General features: G+C 54.5%; 6 protein-coding genes across 6 annotated transcripts; 3 read left to right on the top strand and 3 right to left on the bottom strand.

Moving 5' to 3' along the window:
- Window positions 1-400: 400 nt before the first annotated feature.
- On the bottom strand, window positions 401-1,408 carry HRG_11767 (uncharacterized protein; the record flags this gene model as incomplete). Its single annotated transcript, XM_044870237.1, has 3 exons — window positions 401-538; window positions 584-782; window positions 924-1,408. The coding sequence occupies 3 exons, from the start codon at window positions 1,406-1,408 to the stop codon at window positions 401-403; spliced, it is 822 nt and encodes a 273-aa protein (XP_044714732.1).
- A 2,654-nt stretch (window positions 1,409-4,062) lies between these two features.
- Window positions 4,063-5,830, top strand: HRG_11766 (kinase; the record flags this gene model as incomplete). The annotated part of the gene is made up of 6 exons (XM_044870236.1): window positions 4,063-4,068; window positions 4,122-4,258; window positions 4,331-4,737; window positions 5,172-5,513; window positions 5,568-5,667; window positions 5,725-5,830. 6 exons carry the CDS (start codon window positions 4,063-4,065, stop codon window positions 5,828-5,830), a joined length of 1,098 nt encoding a protein of 365 aa, XP_044714731.1.
- A 461-nt stretch (window positions 5,831-6,291) lies between these two features.
- On the top strand, window positions 6,292-6,783 carry HRG_11765 (uncharacterized protein; the record flags this gene model as incomplete). Its single annotated transcript, XM_044870235.1, has 1 exon — window positions 6,292-6,783. One exon carries the CDS (start codon window positions 6,292-6,294, stop codon window positions 6,781-6,783), a length of 492 nt encoding a protein of 163 aa, XP_044714730.1.
- Window positions 6,784-7,963: 1,180 nt separating this feature from the next.
- On the top strand, window positions 7,964-8,203 carry HRG_11764 (uncharacterized protein; the record flags this gene model as incomplete). Its single annotated transcript, XM_044870234.1, has 2 exons — window positions 7,964-8,005; window positions 8,081-8,203. The coding sequence occupies 2 exons, from the start codon at window positions 7,964-7,966 to the stop codon at window positions 8,201-8,203; spliced, it is 165 nt and encodes a 54-aa protein (XP_044714729.1).
- A 942-nt stretch (window positions 8,204-9,145) lies between these two features.
- HRG_11763 (gag-polypeptide of LTR copia-type domain-containing protein) lies at window positions 9,146-13,357 on the bottom strand (the record flags this gene model as incomplete). The annotated part of the gene is made up of 6 exons (XM_044870233.1): window positions 9,146-9,454; window positions 9,524-9,663; window positions 10,370-10,551; window positions 10,616-10,939; window positions 11,039-11,714; window positions 12,625-13,357. 6 exons carry the CDS (start codon window positions 13,355-13,357, stop codon window positions 9,146-9,148), a joined length of 2,364 nt encoding a protein of 787 aa, XP_044714728.1.
- Window positions 13,358-14,918: 1,561 nt separating this feature from the next.
- On the bottom strand, window positions 14,919-15,844 carry HRG_11762 (metallo-peptidase family m12 domain-containing protein; the record flags this gene model as incomplete). Its single annotated transcript, XM_044870232.1, has 4 exons — window positions 14,919-14,979; window positions 15,044-15,232; window positions 15,311-15,681; window positions 15,746-15,844. The coding sequence occupies 4 exons, from the start codon at window positions 15,842-15,844 to the stop codon at window positions 14,919-14,921; spliced, it is 720 nt and encodes a 239-aa protein (XP_044714727.1).
- Between the last annotated feature and the right edge of the window lie 622 nt (window positions 15,845-16,466).

The following is a 16,466-nucleotide window of genomic DNA, read 5'->3' as shown; positions in this document are numbered from 1 at the left end:
AATACCTGTGTGTTAGTATTGTTGAAGGTTAGTGCCATAATCGATCCTAAGTGGATTCTCACTTCCGCTGCTTAGCCCGAAGGGCCAGACGCTGCCTGCGTCTCATCCCCAGGGTTCCGCGCCCGACAGTTCCGGCTGTACGATTCGTGTGGTCCACCGCAGGGCACGCACTTTGGCACTGTCTCCTTGCATTCTCTGTGGTGATGTTCTGCTTTCGCGCATCTGCCACATCTTTGCGGCTTCTTGCATGAAAACGCCTTGTGTCCCATCTCTTGACAGTTGAAGCACTGAATCGGTCCTACGCGGCGTTCAAAAACATTGGTGCAGGCGGACTCTCCCGCAACATCGAACCACACGCCGTCCAGAAGTCTTTGCGCGTCACTCTCTTTAGTGACATAGATCACCATTGACCCGTACGCTTTGGCTTTTCTCTGTTGCTAAGCCAGGTGATCTTGGCAATCGTGACGTAATTCTCGGCTCCGAGCGCCTCAGCTGCGCCCGGCAGAACGTTGCCTTCGGCGTCCAGCACTGCGGTACGCTTGGTGTTGTCGACTTTGACAGGGTAAAGCTGATCTCTCAGTACCCTGGCTCCCGAAGTTACCGTCTTCTGCGCTGCTTCCTTGACCTGCTTCAACTCGGTTTGGTCTCTGCATAAAATTTTGATCCGGTCGGGGTTTCGAGCGTCTGTCACGACCGCTGCGCATTTCCAAGTCTCCTGCCTCTGACTCTTTCTCATGTCGCTCTCTATGGCCTTTCGGATGTTGCCGATCTGCGTCTGGCACCTGTTCGCTTCTTCGACTCGTGATGTGTCCACCGTACAGTAGAGACTATCGCTGACGGCTGTTCGTGCCGATTTAGCTGCTGGTACGGTGCCCCGGTTCATTGTCTAGATCGTCGGCGATGACCCTGCAGCGCTCGCATACGACATCTGCGGACTGCTCTGCAGAGAAGATGCGGGCGTAGCCAGGGTCTCTAACTGCGCTCGGATGTGACGAAGCTCATCTCTCATCTCTTTCCCTTGTTGATCCATTTCCTGGATCATCTGCTGTTGCTTGGATATGATCTCGTTTTGCGCATCTATCGCTCGGCTGAGCTTTTGCGTTTCTTGACGTGACTCGCTCAAGAGTTCGAGAACTTTCTGGAGCATGGCTCGGCCTTCGTTCGCGCCACTGCTGCTGCTGGCAACTTTGCGCCGCTCAGTCGCGTCACTGATGGCGACATCGTCCGAGGCAATGCGCGTTGCAAGCCTAGTTGCGCGTGTTGTCTTCTCCGCCAGATCGTCGGGCTGTCGCGCGGCTTCTCGAATTTTGGTGCTTGGCCTCACGACGCGTGTCGATCTTTTCGCGGGTGTCGACGCAGGCGACGCGCTTCGCCCCACCATGATTACGGCCTCAGCCGGCGTCTCCATGATGAGGCCCCTCAATGCCTAGCTGGCGTTCGCTTCAGGCTTCTTGTCGAGTTCGTCGGATCCCCCGTCTCCTTTCGACCGTAAGGTGGATGCGCGTTGCTGCCTTACCACTTTTAATCACCACGGTTTAGGAGTTCCAAAGATTGGGTGAATCTGTCACACAATGCGTCCGCACCAGCTTATGGAGCTGGTGAGGAACGAACGCGAGATTAAGTGGGGCGTGGCACGGGTATACCCACAGGGATAATTATACGTCGCACGTACCTATGTACCGCATCTCCTCCAAAATATGCCTGACTAGCTGGCCATTGCCTGAATAGATATTACCACCTCTCAGCATGTCAGTAACCCAATAGTCAATGTTCTCCAACACACGGTCTGCACAGCAAGACAAAGACAAGACAAGAGGGTCCGCAAAAAAAGTGCCGGGAACCGATCCAAGTGAAGACTTCAATCTCGAGCACTCTTCGACGGTCAAGGCCCTAGCGTGGGGGCCAAACCACAAGACCAGGGTGTGGGAATACACATTACCCTCTTCACGCTGCATGGCGTAGTGCTCAAACGAACTCCAACGCAGACAATCCTGCAGTCTCCCGACCAGAAAATCACTTGACATGTAGCAAGCGGTCACCAAATGAACCGCATAGAGTCGCCGACACCACTGGTCCGCCCGAAGAGGAGCGCAGCTCACATGACTGCAACAACAACAATAGTGCCTGGCCCTGGCCGCAGAATCAGGGAGACGCTCGGTGTCGACTGTTCCAAACGATGAAAGTGGCAAACCCATGCCGCGCGGGCAAGAAATAAAGGAAGACGCTTCTGTCGAGGCTCCGCCAATGATCGAGGTCCGGAGCAGCTATGTTGATCCTAGCAACACCGAAGATAGGGCTGCATGTCCCACGGTGCTGACTGCTCGTGAAAAACCCTCTAAGTGGAGATGGCAATCTGCTTCGCAGACAATAGTCGGCTCGAGTCGCTTGCCGGTGCAATTTCTCTCGAAATACAAATCCTCCACGGTGTGGGAATTGAATCACTTTTTCCGTGATGACAACGGCAGGAGGGTAATCCACCCAGAATTGTGTAGGTAGGAGTCCGCTGAGCGACGATGCGCTCCGTAATTTTCCCCAGAAAGGGTGCTGAAAAGAGTCTTAAGTTGTCTCCAACGATCGCTCCGCTGGCATCAGTCCTGAAGTGGTGCCTGCCGGGCCTTTTAAGCCATCTCCGTCCCTGTCGATGACCGAACCCGCAAACGGTTGAATGTGAAGACATGCAAGTTTACAAGCCGTCTCCCATGGGCCGACATGGTCACTCCCTTCCCATTTCGTTAGTACGCGCTGCACTCCCGCCCGTCGTTTCGCTTTATGACCGCATGCAATCACGTGCCGTATGTCACTCTGATGGTACTCCGTAGAGTTCTATGGTCAGGCAGGGGTTATTCTCCGAAAGAACTTCGACACGTGCAAGCCCAACAAACTTGCGTGATCATGGACTGAGGTCAGGGGCTCTCAGCCGCCGTGTGCCTGAACATACTAAAATGCTACCACCACGGGCTACAAGACCAGCTGTGCGTAGCGATAGTGGCACAGGCCATAACGAGGCATTTCCGACGGCGTCAATGGTGCTGAGGCCGATGCAAGCATCTAGCCAGTGGACGCCCTGGCGTGTTTGGCCTGAGGCATCTCCATCACTGACCGAATGAATTTCGGCCCGATGTCCAGCTACGCCACCCTTCGCGCTTTCACACATTCCTACTTCAGGCCCCCAATCCTCATTCTTGCAGCATCCCCGGGATCGTGATATCTAGTCGATACCTTACCTTACTGGTGATGTCTGCTGAGCCTGTCGACTGTACCTCAGTGCAGCATCGTTGCGCTTTCTACGTGTTCCCGGATTAAATGGCTACTCTATCGGAACACGATCGCGACATAATCGCGCGCCACCCCCTGGGCAGCTCTCTGTGCACCTGAGGAAGTCACTTCAGGATGCAGAGCAGTCCTATGTGTCAATCTCTGGTCCTCATGGTGACGCCACTGATGACTCCGAAGAAGGCTGCAAAAAGGCGATATGGCGACTACTGACTGCTTTGATGGGGCAAGAGACAACCCTTGATCTCCACTCGCCTTTCAACAATCGAAACGTGGCATCCGAACTCGCGACTATTTTAGGCCATCTTCGTCAAGGCCACCACGACTACGGTCACTTCTTTCCACTGGTTAAGCTCGTCACTCAAAAGGCGTCCGACGCCAAGATCTGGAACGCAGTGCTTGATCTTGTCGCCACTCTCACCCGAGTAACGCCTCCTGCAAGCGTTCCTGCGACATTCGACAGCACGCCCATTACCCATTCCTCCGCTTCGCAGCAAGGTACCGAACAGACACGAGAGGTGGTGAAAAGAAAGGTCTTTGAGGAGATCAGATTTTGCACATACCGCGACGTGGGAGGATTCTTTGAGAAATACTTCGAGGGGAAAACTTGGACAAGCCGTGCCTTGGGCATCTATGAGGCGATGAAGGACCAACACGTCGATGGCGCGTGGGCCGGCCTTCCGAATCCGCCCGTGCAGGATGGAGTTCTGGACTGGTGGTTCCGATTCCAGGATGACTTCCTCTCGGAGGAATGACGCCGCTACTATTCGACCACGAACCCGAAGGATCATGTCGGTGCCGAAGCTCAGCGACAGATCGATCTCTTTGTCAAGCGAACGAATGGGCAGCCGCCAGATGCCGCGCACGACTGGAGGGATGTCGAAGTGATTGGCGAGCTCAAGGCGTCCAATAACAACAAAAAGGCGACGCTTCTCCAGATCGGCCGATACGTGCGAGATGTTTTCTCCTGCCAGCCGACACGTCGGTATGTTCACGCGTTTACAATCTGCGGGCGCGAGATGGAGGTTTGGGTATTTGACCGCTCGGGATGTTACAGTCCTGGCGCGTTCGATATCCATGAGAAGCCCAAACGGTTCATACAGGTGATCGCCGGTTACGCAATGATGGATGACGAAGAACTGGGGTTGGACACATTTACAGAGCTGGATGGCAACAGTCGCTTGATACACGTTGACCAAGACGGGACTTCAGGCAGGAAGAGGCTGCGGTTGGAGTCGCAGCCTTTCACCCGTCAACAGGCAGTCGTCTGCCGTGGGACGTCTTGCTATCTCACGAAGCCTCCGGACTTCGAGGATTGGAGTTATGTCGTCAAGTTCTCGTGGACGTCCGACAGGCGAAAGCCAGAGGCAGACCTGCTCAGATTGGCCCGTCAGAGAGGAGTTGAGGGCATTGCTGAGTTGATCGGCCATCGTCGAATAATTAGCATCAATGAGATGCGATCAGGTCTGACATTTACGAAGCCCTACTCCTTCCGAGGTCTTCCACGCACTGCATCGACTTTTTCGCAGTCCTTCTCCCGGTCTCAGCCTCCCGCTGCCCTTTTGTCGGGAACAGTCATTGGATATGTGTCAATTGCAGCGCACCTGTTGGAGCGCGTTCCACTTTTGCCTGCGTGGCGCGACGGTCTTCGCGACACCTTTCTCGGTCATTCAGCGAGCTTCATGGCTTAAGCGTCGCTGACAGGCCGTTAAGAAAGCGCAAGTCAGTTGATGTCAGTCAGAACCCGTTCAAGCGATCAAAATCCAACAGTCAAAGGTCGAGCCAAAGACAAAACGAGGTTACGTACGATGTGGAAGGAGCCCAAGGAACGAGTCTGCTCGCTCCCAACAACGGACCGTATGATAATTGAGTCTTTCGATGTCTAGTGATCTCTCCAGCTGGCCGGGCGATCCACAAGTACGAAACGAAATCGGAGCTTCTAGGGGCGCTTCGCGATGCCATCAAGGCACACAAGTCCCTACACCTCAAAGGCAACATCCTGCACCGGGACATTTCCGAGAACAACATCATCATAACCGACCGCAAAACGACTGGCCACATGGGCATGCTGATCGACCTGGACCTTGCCAAGGAGCTGGGCAACGGGCGCAGCGGGGCGCGATGTCGCACTGGCACGATGGAGTTCATGGCTATCGAGGTGCTGCGTGGGATCTCACATACCTACCGACACGATTTGGAGTCGTTCTTTTATGTGCTTCTCTGGCTGTTTGGTCGACGTGGTTGGGAACTTGTGAACAGGGCAAGAGATCATCCTACAGACAGCATGTTCACAGATTGGTACACTGGCAGCTTCCGGAAGATCGCGAGCGCCAAACGAGGGCATATGGATGCGAATGGATTTGAAGATATCCTGGAGGAGTTTCCACAACCGGAGTTCGACTGTGTCAAGCCTCTTTGCAGAGACTTGCGGGGGATCTTGTTCCCTTACAGGGACGGGCTCTTTATCGGGACACCGAAGGATCCTGAGATTCTCTATGGGCCAATCATCAAAGCATTTGACAAGGCTATTGATGATATCAAGGCGTTGGAAGGATAGGGTGGTGTCTACTGTTCTGTACATATTGCGATACACCTGCTAATACATGATCGCTGCTCGATTTCGGAGTTTTGTCGATCAAGCAGGTGGTGCTGTTCCCGTCTGCATTTATACCATCACAAACGATCACGCAGGACAGCCACGGTCCCGAGGCGGACCGCCCAGTGGTCTTGCATTACCACAAACAGGTCCCTCGCCTCCCGGTCTGAGCCCCGTATAGCCCATCCAGTCTTCACCCGGGCGATCTGCGGCATGCGTTCTATCCCTAGGTTGAGGGTCTTAGCCACATGAGCTCTGATGGCATGTCCCTGTTGTGACGGGCACGGAAAATCCTGCTGAGGTGCGATACGTAGAGGCAGGTTGCGGTATCGGCGCTCCAACGCGAAAGCCACACTGACCCACTTTCTGTTGTGCAACTAGCGTGAGGTGTTGTGTATAATATTAAGTCCGATCACGGAACAATGCCGCGGAAGAGCAAGAACAGCACCAAGCGCAACTCGAACCAATTCGAGTTGCTCGATGACGAGGAAGACGGTACGAACGACAATGTGGCCTGTAGCATCGGGGCCAATTCGACAAGCGCGACCGACGCGACAAGGACCAGCGCCCGCGGTCGCCCTCTGAAACCGACGCTGCAATTCGACCCTGAACCGCGCCCATCACGAAAGAAATCCGCCGTGCCGAAAGCGAAACCGACGAATGCCGACCCCAATGCCAACGAGGATTCATTGGCGCGAATCGAAGCTCTCCTGAAACGCGTCGAGGAGCGGGCCGAAAGGGCGGAGAAACGCGTCGAGTCTCTGGAAGAGTTCATTCGAAACGAGCTCTTCCCACGCGTCGCTAGCCCTCCGGAGTCCGCCACTCCAAGTGCGCCTCATCAGCAACAGCAACAGCACCTGCCACTTTCGCCACCACCCTCTCGGTCCCAGGGCCACTGCCTGGCATTGGCTTAGACGTGAGTCGGGTCCTAGACAGCGACATAAAGGAAGGCAACGCCGGCACTATTCGTCGGCGCGCGAACGCTGCCCTCGAAGTTGGGTGTGACCTGTCTGGGCGTCAATTCTAAGGGAAAAGGGCGTTTTCGGCTTCTCTTTCGAGAGACGGACGTCGATAAAGTACGGCAGAACGACACCTGGATAAAGACACACTTCGACAAGGGAACGCTATATGGGGAACAGTGGTACCCTCTACGGGTTGATAGAGCCCATCGTGGGGTTGCGACGGATGATATCGGATGCGCCGTGTTTGAGCGGATGAACGGGGTGAAAGTGCACAAGATGCGATGGCTCGGGACAGCGTCTGTCGACAAGGAATACCGCTCTCTGGTGGTACACCTGGATAAGAAAGAGGAGGTGGACAGGTTGCTTGCACAACGAACGGTTGAGATGGCGAATGGCGAGTGTGCATACACGCGACCATTTGTTCAGGGACTTCAACCAGCGAGATGCTACCGTTGCCACCTCTACGGACACTTGCATTATCGCTGCAAGGCGCCAGCTCCGATCTGTGGACAGTGCGCCCAACCGGGCCATTCTGCGTCGACTTGCACCTCGGACGTTTTTAAGTGTGCAGCGTGCGGTGGAAAAGGAGCACACAAGGCTACAGATCCTGGGTGCCCGGTATATCGCCGGGAACTCGCCAAGTTACGACCGTCGCCCTACTAACATACATCCTCTGTCTTAACCTTTTCTTTTCAGCACAAACCCTCTACCTATACCTGTGGTTGCCCCACAGCTGGTAGGTTAGCTACACCGGACGGCTAAAGGCAGGTGGACTCTTCGTCAAATGCGGCGGAGGAGAGTGGTCTGTACCTCATCAGACAGGCTCCAGAATTGGAAAGGGACAGGTCAAGTGAGCAAGAGACGGATTGAAGGATGTAAGAGAAATTCAGGGATTAGATCGGGACGAATTCCTTGGGCTCGGAACCGAGTATTGGACAGCTCTAGATTAGGCTTAGCGAGTCTGACGCAGTGCCTCTGACTATCGTCAATGGCGGAATATATTAAAAAAAAATATTAAGTCCGCCTTCCCCCTCACTCTGTTTCCCCTCTCTTCAATCAGCCATAACCTGTCTCTCTCAAGTGTAGTCGTCTTCGAAATATCCCACGCAATTATCTTTTCAAACTCACAGCCATGCCATCCTACGAGTACAAGAGCTCTGGCACCAACAGCAAGGTTGGCCCCCCCTTTCCTCCCCCATCCACATCCGACACACCTAGAGCGCGATATCGACGTACTGACGCGGAACAGGGCAACCACTACTGCTCTCGCGACTACGGCAGCGGCGCTTCCAACGGCAACTCTTATCACTACTCCAACTCGCACGTCCCCCTTGCCTTGACCCCTCTGAACCCATTCCCAGCCATCTACTAACACGCCGACGATAACACAGCAACGGTTCCTACTACTACTCCAACCCCAACGGAAGCTCCTACTACAACGACGGCCAAGGCGGCTCTACCTACAAGTCTTCAGGCGGTGGCAGCGGCAGTGGCGGAAGCAAGAGCTCCAAGGGCGGCAAATAGCTTTGCCAATGAGACGTGGTCATCTTTTGCCCGGCTTGTCGGCAGAGGATTTCGTCAAAGATGCTCGCCATATACTGCTTGGCGTAGTCAAAGATGCCAAGACAGACATAAAGACAAGCCCCAGGATGAAAGATATAGGCAGAGTTGCAGACAATTTGCAGAGCCACTAGTCATCCTTCCTGCGCCAGTTTCGAGATGCCGTGGACTTGCTATTCGACGGCACCGCGTTCCCAGCATGACGCCCGGGATCCTCCTCCTCGTTATTCGCGCGGCGACCGCCGTATCTGGCATTTGTTTGGCATCCCATCAGCTTCTTGGTGTCACAGGCTGTGCCCGGCTTGGTGGACCCGGTTGTACCGGGTCCAATGGATCATGCCCCGGCACCGGCACCGGCCCCGCTCCGCGGTGCCGGGTGCTGCGAGAACATTCTACGATGAGCGATATGCCGCTGCTTCGTCCTTCGCACGAAACTCCACAAACCCCTCAACATCACGTTTCCAGCACTTCAGCATATTCCACGAGCAGAAAATGCTCCCGCGACGACTTGTTGCCGCGGTCAGTTTTGGACTTGAATCCATTGCTGTTGTATGCCGGCACAAAGGGTCGTAGCAGGTGCAGCTCTGTTGAGGTATGTCGCTGAGGTCCCACGAGACCCAGGCGAGGTCTATCGTGCTGTCACGCGTGCCCGGTCCACCAAGGCGAGTGATTTCGCCCTCGGGCGTAGGTAGCGAGTGCGAGGTTCCATCGGCTTGCCAACTCTAGTATGTCGTCACAATTGTCCGACGTCCGGTTATGGATGTCCCAGAGCGGGATGGTGGATATTGAAGTCTCCGACGAAGGCGGCTCTATGGCACGGCGTGCTCGATGCGAAGGCGGGCAGCGGGCTCCTATTAGGCTCCCTGACATAGATCGGGGAGTAGACAGAGAATATCGTAGTGTTAGGCTTGATGGAGGTGACGCTGCACCAGTCGACGCCTCCATCGCTGGTCCACGACCCGATGTCGTGTCGTTTGTGAACGTAGAGCGCCGCGCGGCCGGCGGTAAAGACGAGACGGTAGCTGCTCCTGCTCGGGCATATAGGATAGCCAGCCTTAGCGTTCTTAGCTCTTGGCCAGCTTGGCAAACACAGGTATGGTCATGTCTGCAGACCCTTCTGACTGTTGCAGACCTTCGGCGGCTTTCTCTCGATCTTCTGGTTGCGCTGCAAAATATCCCAGCTGCCTGGTGCCTTCGAGGACGGGACCTGGCACTGTTGATGTTGCGAAACCGCTCGTAGGACCTCTAGAGGTTCCCTGCTTGCTGATGCTCCTGCTGAGACAGTCAGCGAGGACGTCAGGCCTGCTTTCTGATGCGCCGGCTGAGACAGTCAGCCCGGCCGTCAGGACCAGTGCTCCTAATAGTGTGGCCAGTGCGTTTGGACCCCTCAAACTGCTCATTCAGTGCGTGTGACTTGGCCGCACTACACTACCAGTGTGCCTGAGATGTTCAAACTGAGCTATTAGTCTGTTCGTCACGGCCAAACTGAACTACAGTGCAAACTGTGGTCTACACTATTAGTGTGAACATATAGTCTGACATTTGGCATTGCACCCGTCGCACCTGCAAGGTTGCCTTCAAGTTTTCCAGCGCCCTCACCGAATTGCCTGCCTTACGTGCAGCTTTCCTCGCCCTTTCCTGAATCAGAGGCTCAGACCCGGTACCGGTGGCTTCCGGATCGATATAGCGACACTGGAATCCATAATTAGACAATCTTCATCTGACGAAACAGAAATCTTACCTCGGATGGGAGTATCAGAGCGCTCCGGTCCCAGGATCGTAGGCATTCCAAGAGATTTAAAGTTTCAATGTTCATAGATCCTCGCTGGTCGGTTACCGAAAGTTTGGCTTTGGAGAAGAGCCGCTCTGTCTCAGTAGACATAGGCGCAATCGATAGAAGGTCAATGGCCATCAAAGATAAGTTAGGGAACCGTCGCCGCTGCGCTGACTCTAACCACCATTTCAACGGATCCGATACCGTCCTGACTCAGGACGGTGTCCTGGGAAAAAGTGGGGGGGCGCAGCCACCCCCGAGATCTGTCGCGAAGCACGTCTGAGATCTTGAGCTCGGGGTGACGTGACCATAAGGGGTATACAGCTAAGGGCCCCGACGGGCTAGACAAAAAGGCAGCCTGCAGAGAGTTCTGAGGCTGCAGAAGACTATTGGGAGACTGCATTAGGCAGCCACACAGGCTGTAGAGAGAGTATTTCCTCCCTTAAACACTCCTCTTCCTCCATCTCCTCGTCCATCATATCAAAATCGGCTAGGGGGTCATCTTCATCCTCTGTATCCTCTTCTTTGTGACCGCGATGGGTTGAAGGCATCGTAATCCGCTGCGTATTCCACTGCGTAGCCTGCTGCGTGGCCTGATAACAGTGAATTGTGCCCTGCGTCTCGCCTGCGCCGGCAAGCTCATTGTCAGAGTCAGGCGTGCGGTGCCGCTGATATGCCCGTGGCATCTCTGTGCCTGGCTCGTATGAGTCGCCATTAGCGTAAATGTATTCCAACGCCTGCCTCGTCACATCGGCGGCGTTAACAGTGGTGCTGCTGCCCCCTGTCAGCCTCGTGTTTTTTCGTGCTTGTGAGTGCCGCCGGCGCTGTTGACAGCGGTGGCCTTATAGCCTCGGCACGCTCGATCCTCTCAACGATCTCATGTGCAGAGGGTTTACGCCTTGTGCTGCAGGCACCTTTCTCGAGGTTGGATGAGCCCTTTGGCCGGCCTTTACCGCGTACGGGTAGTGAATCGAGTGGAGCGTCGTTAGGGCTCGAGCCCCGAAGCTGGGGGCAAGGCTGGAGGGAAAGCTGCTGCTGCTACCGTCAACACCGCCGGCAGCGCTGCTGATGTGACCAAACGGGGGTTGGAATACCTTCAAGCCAATGGCGATTCGTACGAGCCTGGCACAGCGATGCCACGAGCGTATCAGCGTGCCGTACGCCGCACGCCTGACTCTGACGATGAGCTTACTCATGACAACTCCCCTATTTCTCAGATAGGCCGCTGTTGCGTTCGAAAACTCCCAGTATGCTGCCGGGAGGTCCATTTCGTGGCGCATAGCAGACCCCCTCTCTGATATGGTTCTCATGCTCCTCTCAGAGATACTATTCCCCTCCGGGTGGTAGCCCACTGTTGGTTCGGTCCGAATAGCTCTCCCCGTGCAAAATACCTTCATTGCCTCGTTTAGAAACTCCTTCCCGCGATCAAAGCGCATCGCCTTGACCTTTTCGCCTTTTCCGTACTCGCGACACTCTGCCTCTGCAACAACTACCCAGGCTTTGATCTTGTCGGTAATTCTCGTTTTGTCTCTAGAGAAATAAACCCAAACTCGCCCGGTAGCCTGATCGGTGATTGTCAGCATGTACTTCATTCCTTGAAGTGATAGCTCAACTGGCCCCCAAAGATCTATATGGACTCTCTCTAGCTTTTCTGTCACCGCAGACATTGGCTCCCTTGAGACCTTTCTTGTCATTTTGGCCTCAGTGCAGCTTGAGCAGAATGACGGGCAGAATGAGTTGTCTCCGAGATCATCCATTACGGCGTTCAATTTGCCCTCCATATGCTTTCCAGGGTGTCCCAGCCTAGCATGTAGTAGTCTTTCCGGCATCTTCAGGATTGACTTCAGCGCTACCCCGTTATCGCCATCCTTTTCTTGGATTGTATGGGCTCGGTGCCCTCTTGTCTGGCTCAAGCGCCACCTTTTTATGTCTGTGGCCAAACAGCACCTCCTCCTGATTTCTTGTCACCGTAACTGTCTTCCCGGAGAGTCCACGACAATACATGCTCCCCTGTCTTCCAGTTCACCGACTGATAGCAGGCTGCTCGTCGCCTCCGGGATGTAGTGCACCCACGTACTATTGTCGACCTTGCTCTTCCTTTCTGTGAGACGTAAAGATCCTCACATCCCCTTTCCCTCTTGAACGAACCTCGGAGCCGTCTGCAATCTCAACACTTGTCTTTGTAGGGGACAACTTTGAGATAAATTGGTCTTCCCTTGGGGTGATATGGACGGAAGCACAGCTGTCGAGATACCATTGTGGAGGGGCTGTTACTTTTGTGTTCGGAAGCAAGTAGGTAGATCTCTCAGATTCACTACCACTGTCTTCAAGGATCCTGACCGCGTTTGCCTTTTCTTTGCTATCCATGGCCTCTCTCGCCTTCGCTTTTTCAGAGGCTAGCCAGGTCTTCCCTGCTTTGGTTTGGTGCCAAATTGCACAATCATGCTTGAAATGCATACCGCCACAAGACCAGCACCCCCCTGCCTTCTTCAGATACTCCTCCTTGCTATCATCGCCACCATCCTGTGCTTTGGACCTGTTGTTCCCTTTGTTCCATGCACTGCGGCCACGACCCGCGAATTGTGCGGTTTCTCCCTTGATTGTAGTATCGACGAGTTCCAACTCTTTGCTTTCCAGAGAGCTCTGCACCTTTTCCATTGTCAACGTCTCTGTCGAGGCGTTCAAGATCTCGATCGTAGTGTTAAAAGAGTCGTCCATGCTCATTTGCAAGAAGCAAATCAATAGCTGTTCATGAATAACAATGTCCTTGTCTTGGCTATTAATCTGAGCTCGAAGTCGCTTTAGGTCGTCAACCTTCTCCTGCACAGTTTTATTCGTCTGCGTACTAACGTCGTATAGCGTTCGGATCAGCTGTCGAAGGCGCGCTTTGTTCGATGTCGCATATCGCTTAACGAGGGATTGATAAATTGCTCGTGGATCGGTGAGATGGTTGACTGAGTTCTTGTGGATCTGGTCAATACTCTGTCGTATTTTCATTCTCGCAAGAGAGACATTTTTAACGTCCGCAGCATTCTCTCCTGGCGTTGATAAATCTGACGATTCCGCTGTTGCCATACCGGTGACGCAGCTCATAAGATCGTCACTCAACAAGTTATCTTCAAGATCCATCTTCCAGCTGTCAAAGGAGTCTCTTCCATCAAGGATGGTTCCTTTGTAGTCTTTCTTGCCCATAGTGCCGGGTCTTTGCTGTCAACCGTCGATTCTTGACGAAAAAGTGTTCTCATATGCCGAGTTCAATCGTGCAGTGGAAGCATAATAAAAGCAACCGGGTGCATAACCTGTTGCGATTGAACTTGCTTCTATTCTATTCTGTCTGACAGCTCTCAACATACATATATACATAGCGGCACGTCCGTGCCACTATCCAGTGACTCACCACTTGTAGGTGCTGCCTAAACATGTCTTGGTCCATGTCTCAACAAAAGGAGCCCAGCCTCCTAGATATTGTACCTATACAACTGAAAAGGGGATATCAATAGGGAACCAAGGGATATAAATAGGGAGCCTAGAAGAGGGCATTGAAAGAGGGACAGACACAACGGAATACAACAAAACACACCTATTATTAAAACAATCAATGCCCACTTGCATGCTCTCTTCGTGAGAGGTGCATGGTAGTTCAAATGGTAGACTTTTGGAGGAGATTTTTACAAATGCGCTACCGAAAGGGGGGTGTTACCGAAAGGGGGGTGGGCCCGGTGGGGTATGGTACCGAATAGATATAAGTAAAGAGTTATCCATTCCTACTTCATGTTCTCTACCGTCTACTTACGCCGGGAAAGATGAACCAGCCCGCCGTCATCAGTCTCAGCCTGATTTCCTTCGCGACGAGAAATGTGCACCAAGCCCGAGCTATCAGCCTTCGGCTGTCCATCTTGACGCCGGGATAAGTGAACTAAGGCCGGATCGGAAGTCTCAGCCTTCTCACCCTCACGTCGGGAAAGGTGTACGAGACCAGACTCGTTGATATCTCCCTCAGTCTCCGCCCTGGCAGAGAGGGCCCCCGTAAAGCCGTCTTGGCCACTCGGGTCCAGGGAGTTGTTAGATCCATCAAAAGTTGAAGGCGGGCCGGAGAGTCCAGCTTCTTGGCCTCCGGGTTGCAATGAACCGCCTCCAATTGATGGGCCCAGAGGTGGTCCGCGACCCGAGTCCTGGGGACCTCCTGGAGAGAATGATGAGTCGGGGGGACCTTGGCTACCAGGGCCCTGGTCACCGAGGGGGAAGCCTTGGTTGCCCCCCGAGTTTGTAGGAAAGACTTGTACCGGGGGTGATGGGGAGCCCTGGAATGGATCATTGCCAGGTCCGGAGGGGTCTGAAGGGTCCCTATTGCCGGTTTCTGTGGGAGGTTGAAGATTTGGCCCTGGAACGCTTCCCTGTTTAGGACGGCCGGAACCAATTCCGGTGTTAGGTAGGCCTCCGGTGTTTCCCCCTCCGCCTTTGTTGTTGCCGTTGCTTCCGTTGCTTCCGTCTCCATTGGGAGACTGGGGAGGGCTCGGGTTCTGAGGACTGTTGGGGCCCTTGCTTCCGTTGGGGCTGTCGGGAGACTGGGGAGAGCTGGGCTTCTGAGGACTGTTGGGGCCCTTGCCGCCCGATGGACCCTTTTGACCAGTTGAGGGATTCTTGGGACCTTTGTTCGGAGAGCCATTGCCAATGCCGCCTCCACCAGTGCCGCCGCCGCCGCCTTCTTGGCTACCCTTCTGCGTAACGGGAACCTTTTGATCTTTGATTCGGCTCATAGCAACCTGTCGCATTCGGTTGCACTGCTCTTGGTTAAAGAGTACTGCTTGCCCGGTCTATGAGATTTGCCATGTTAGTTGTCTCGGCGGTGTTGGAACAGGTGGTAAGGAAGAGACATACTGCGAGACGGGCTCCATGATGTTTCCCGCATTTTGGCGTTTAGTAAATACGCCCCCACCACCAGCGGAGCCGCCAAAAGGGCCACCAACGGGGCCGCCGCCCTGGCCACCCCCTTGGCCACCGCCCTGCCCAAAGTGAACTTCTCCGAACCAGTGTCCCGCTTCGTGCGTAGAAGTAGTCGCGGCTCCGCTGGCGTCACCGTCACCACCGCCGCCGCCGCCTCTGCCGCCATTGTCTTTTTGACGTCTGAATAGACGGCCGAATAACCTGCCCGCCCCCTTCTTGGCTCCTCCGCCGCCATCGGCATCGTTGCCTCCGTTGTGCTTCGGTAGCGTGTCAGTGGCAACAACGCAGCCATCCTTGCTGCCAACTGCTTGGGCAATGTTGGTTTGGGGTTGTGGAATAACGCAGACGCCTTTGACGCCAGCGCCCTGATTGGTATTTACGTAGACAATGTTGAGGGTGCTCGTGTTGCCTGTGTGAACCTGGGATTTGAGGTTGTCCATGGCAGCGTTATCTTGCAAGCCCGCCTGGCAGCGTTGATCTTGGGTTTGGGAGACGTTCTGAAGATTGAATTGGATATTGCACATCTTATAGAAGGAGTTCATCTGGTCCACGGCGTTTTGAGCAACGTTGTCCTGCAAATAACACGTCAGCATCGCCAGTTATGTGGCAAGAAGCCCCGACGGGGTTTGTTCTCACAGAAGGGCAGTTGGCGCCCGAACAGCAAAAGGTCATGGCCGCGCCAAGCTCAATTAGCTGATTGTCATCGGGCTGCGGCCGCTGACGCTTGAACATCATGCGCTCCTCCGGGCTGAGATCCCGGGTCCCGCACGAATGTCCGGGCTGGCTACGGTGTCAATGGTACCAGCCATAGTGACCGAAGCCATGACGCCCGTCACGATAAGTGGCAGCATGGCCATGGCGGCGACGAAAGAAGATGCAGCTAAGCGCGCGTGCGCGAAAACAAGGAGTCTTGGTAAGAAAGGAATGTAGAAGATAAGCGAAAGGAAAAGTTCGAAAACGGCAGTGTTGTCGAGACCTGCTTGATTCTAGCCTTGCACGCTGCGATCGGGGACTCGGGGAGGCTATCCGGTTAAATACACCATGCAAACTTGCCGCGGAACAATGTAGTAGACCACACATGATAGCCCCGGTCCTGGCAGTTTCGGTTCCGGTCCATCGATCCTGGGGACAAGGGACATACGCTGGCTTCATGACACAAGTCCACAAGACTCAGATCGTGCCGGCAAGCCACGATCTCCACTTTATTTCGCCCTCGTTCGCCGGCCCTGAGCTGCAAGGCCGCACTCGGTGGATCGGGGGCGGGTTCGGCGCACAAAGTGAAAGTCAGGACCCCGGTTGGGCGGAGCCGAGGACCGAATCACGGAGGGCTGTTGCATTGTTTTAATCACGTTGATGT

Source organism: Hirsutella rhossiliensis, assembly GCF_020360975.1.
Source record: "Hirsutella rhossiliensis strain HR02 chromosome Unknown scaffold00022, whole genome shotgun sequence".
Classification (NCBI taxonomy): Eukaryota; Fungi; Ascomycota; class Sordariomycetes; order Hypocreales; family Ophiocordycipitaceae; genus Hirsutella; species Hirsutella rhossiliensis.
Note: the sequence above shows the minus strand (reverse complement) of the source record. Positions and strands in the feature narration are given on the sequence as shown.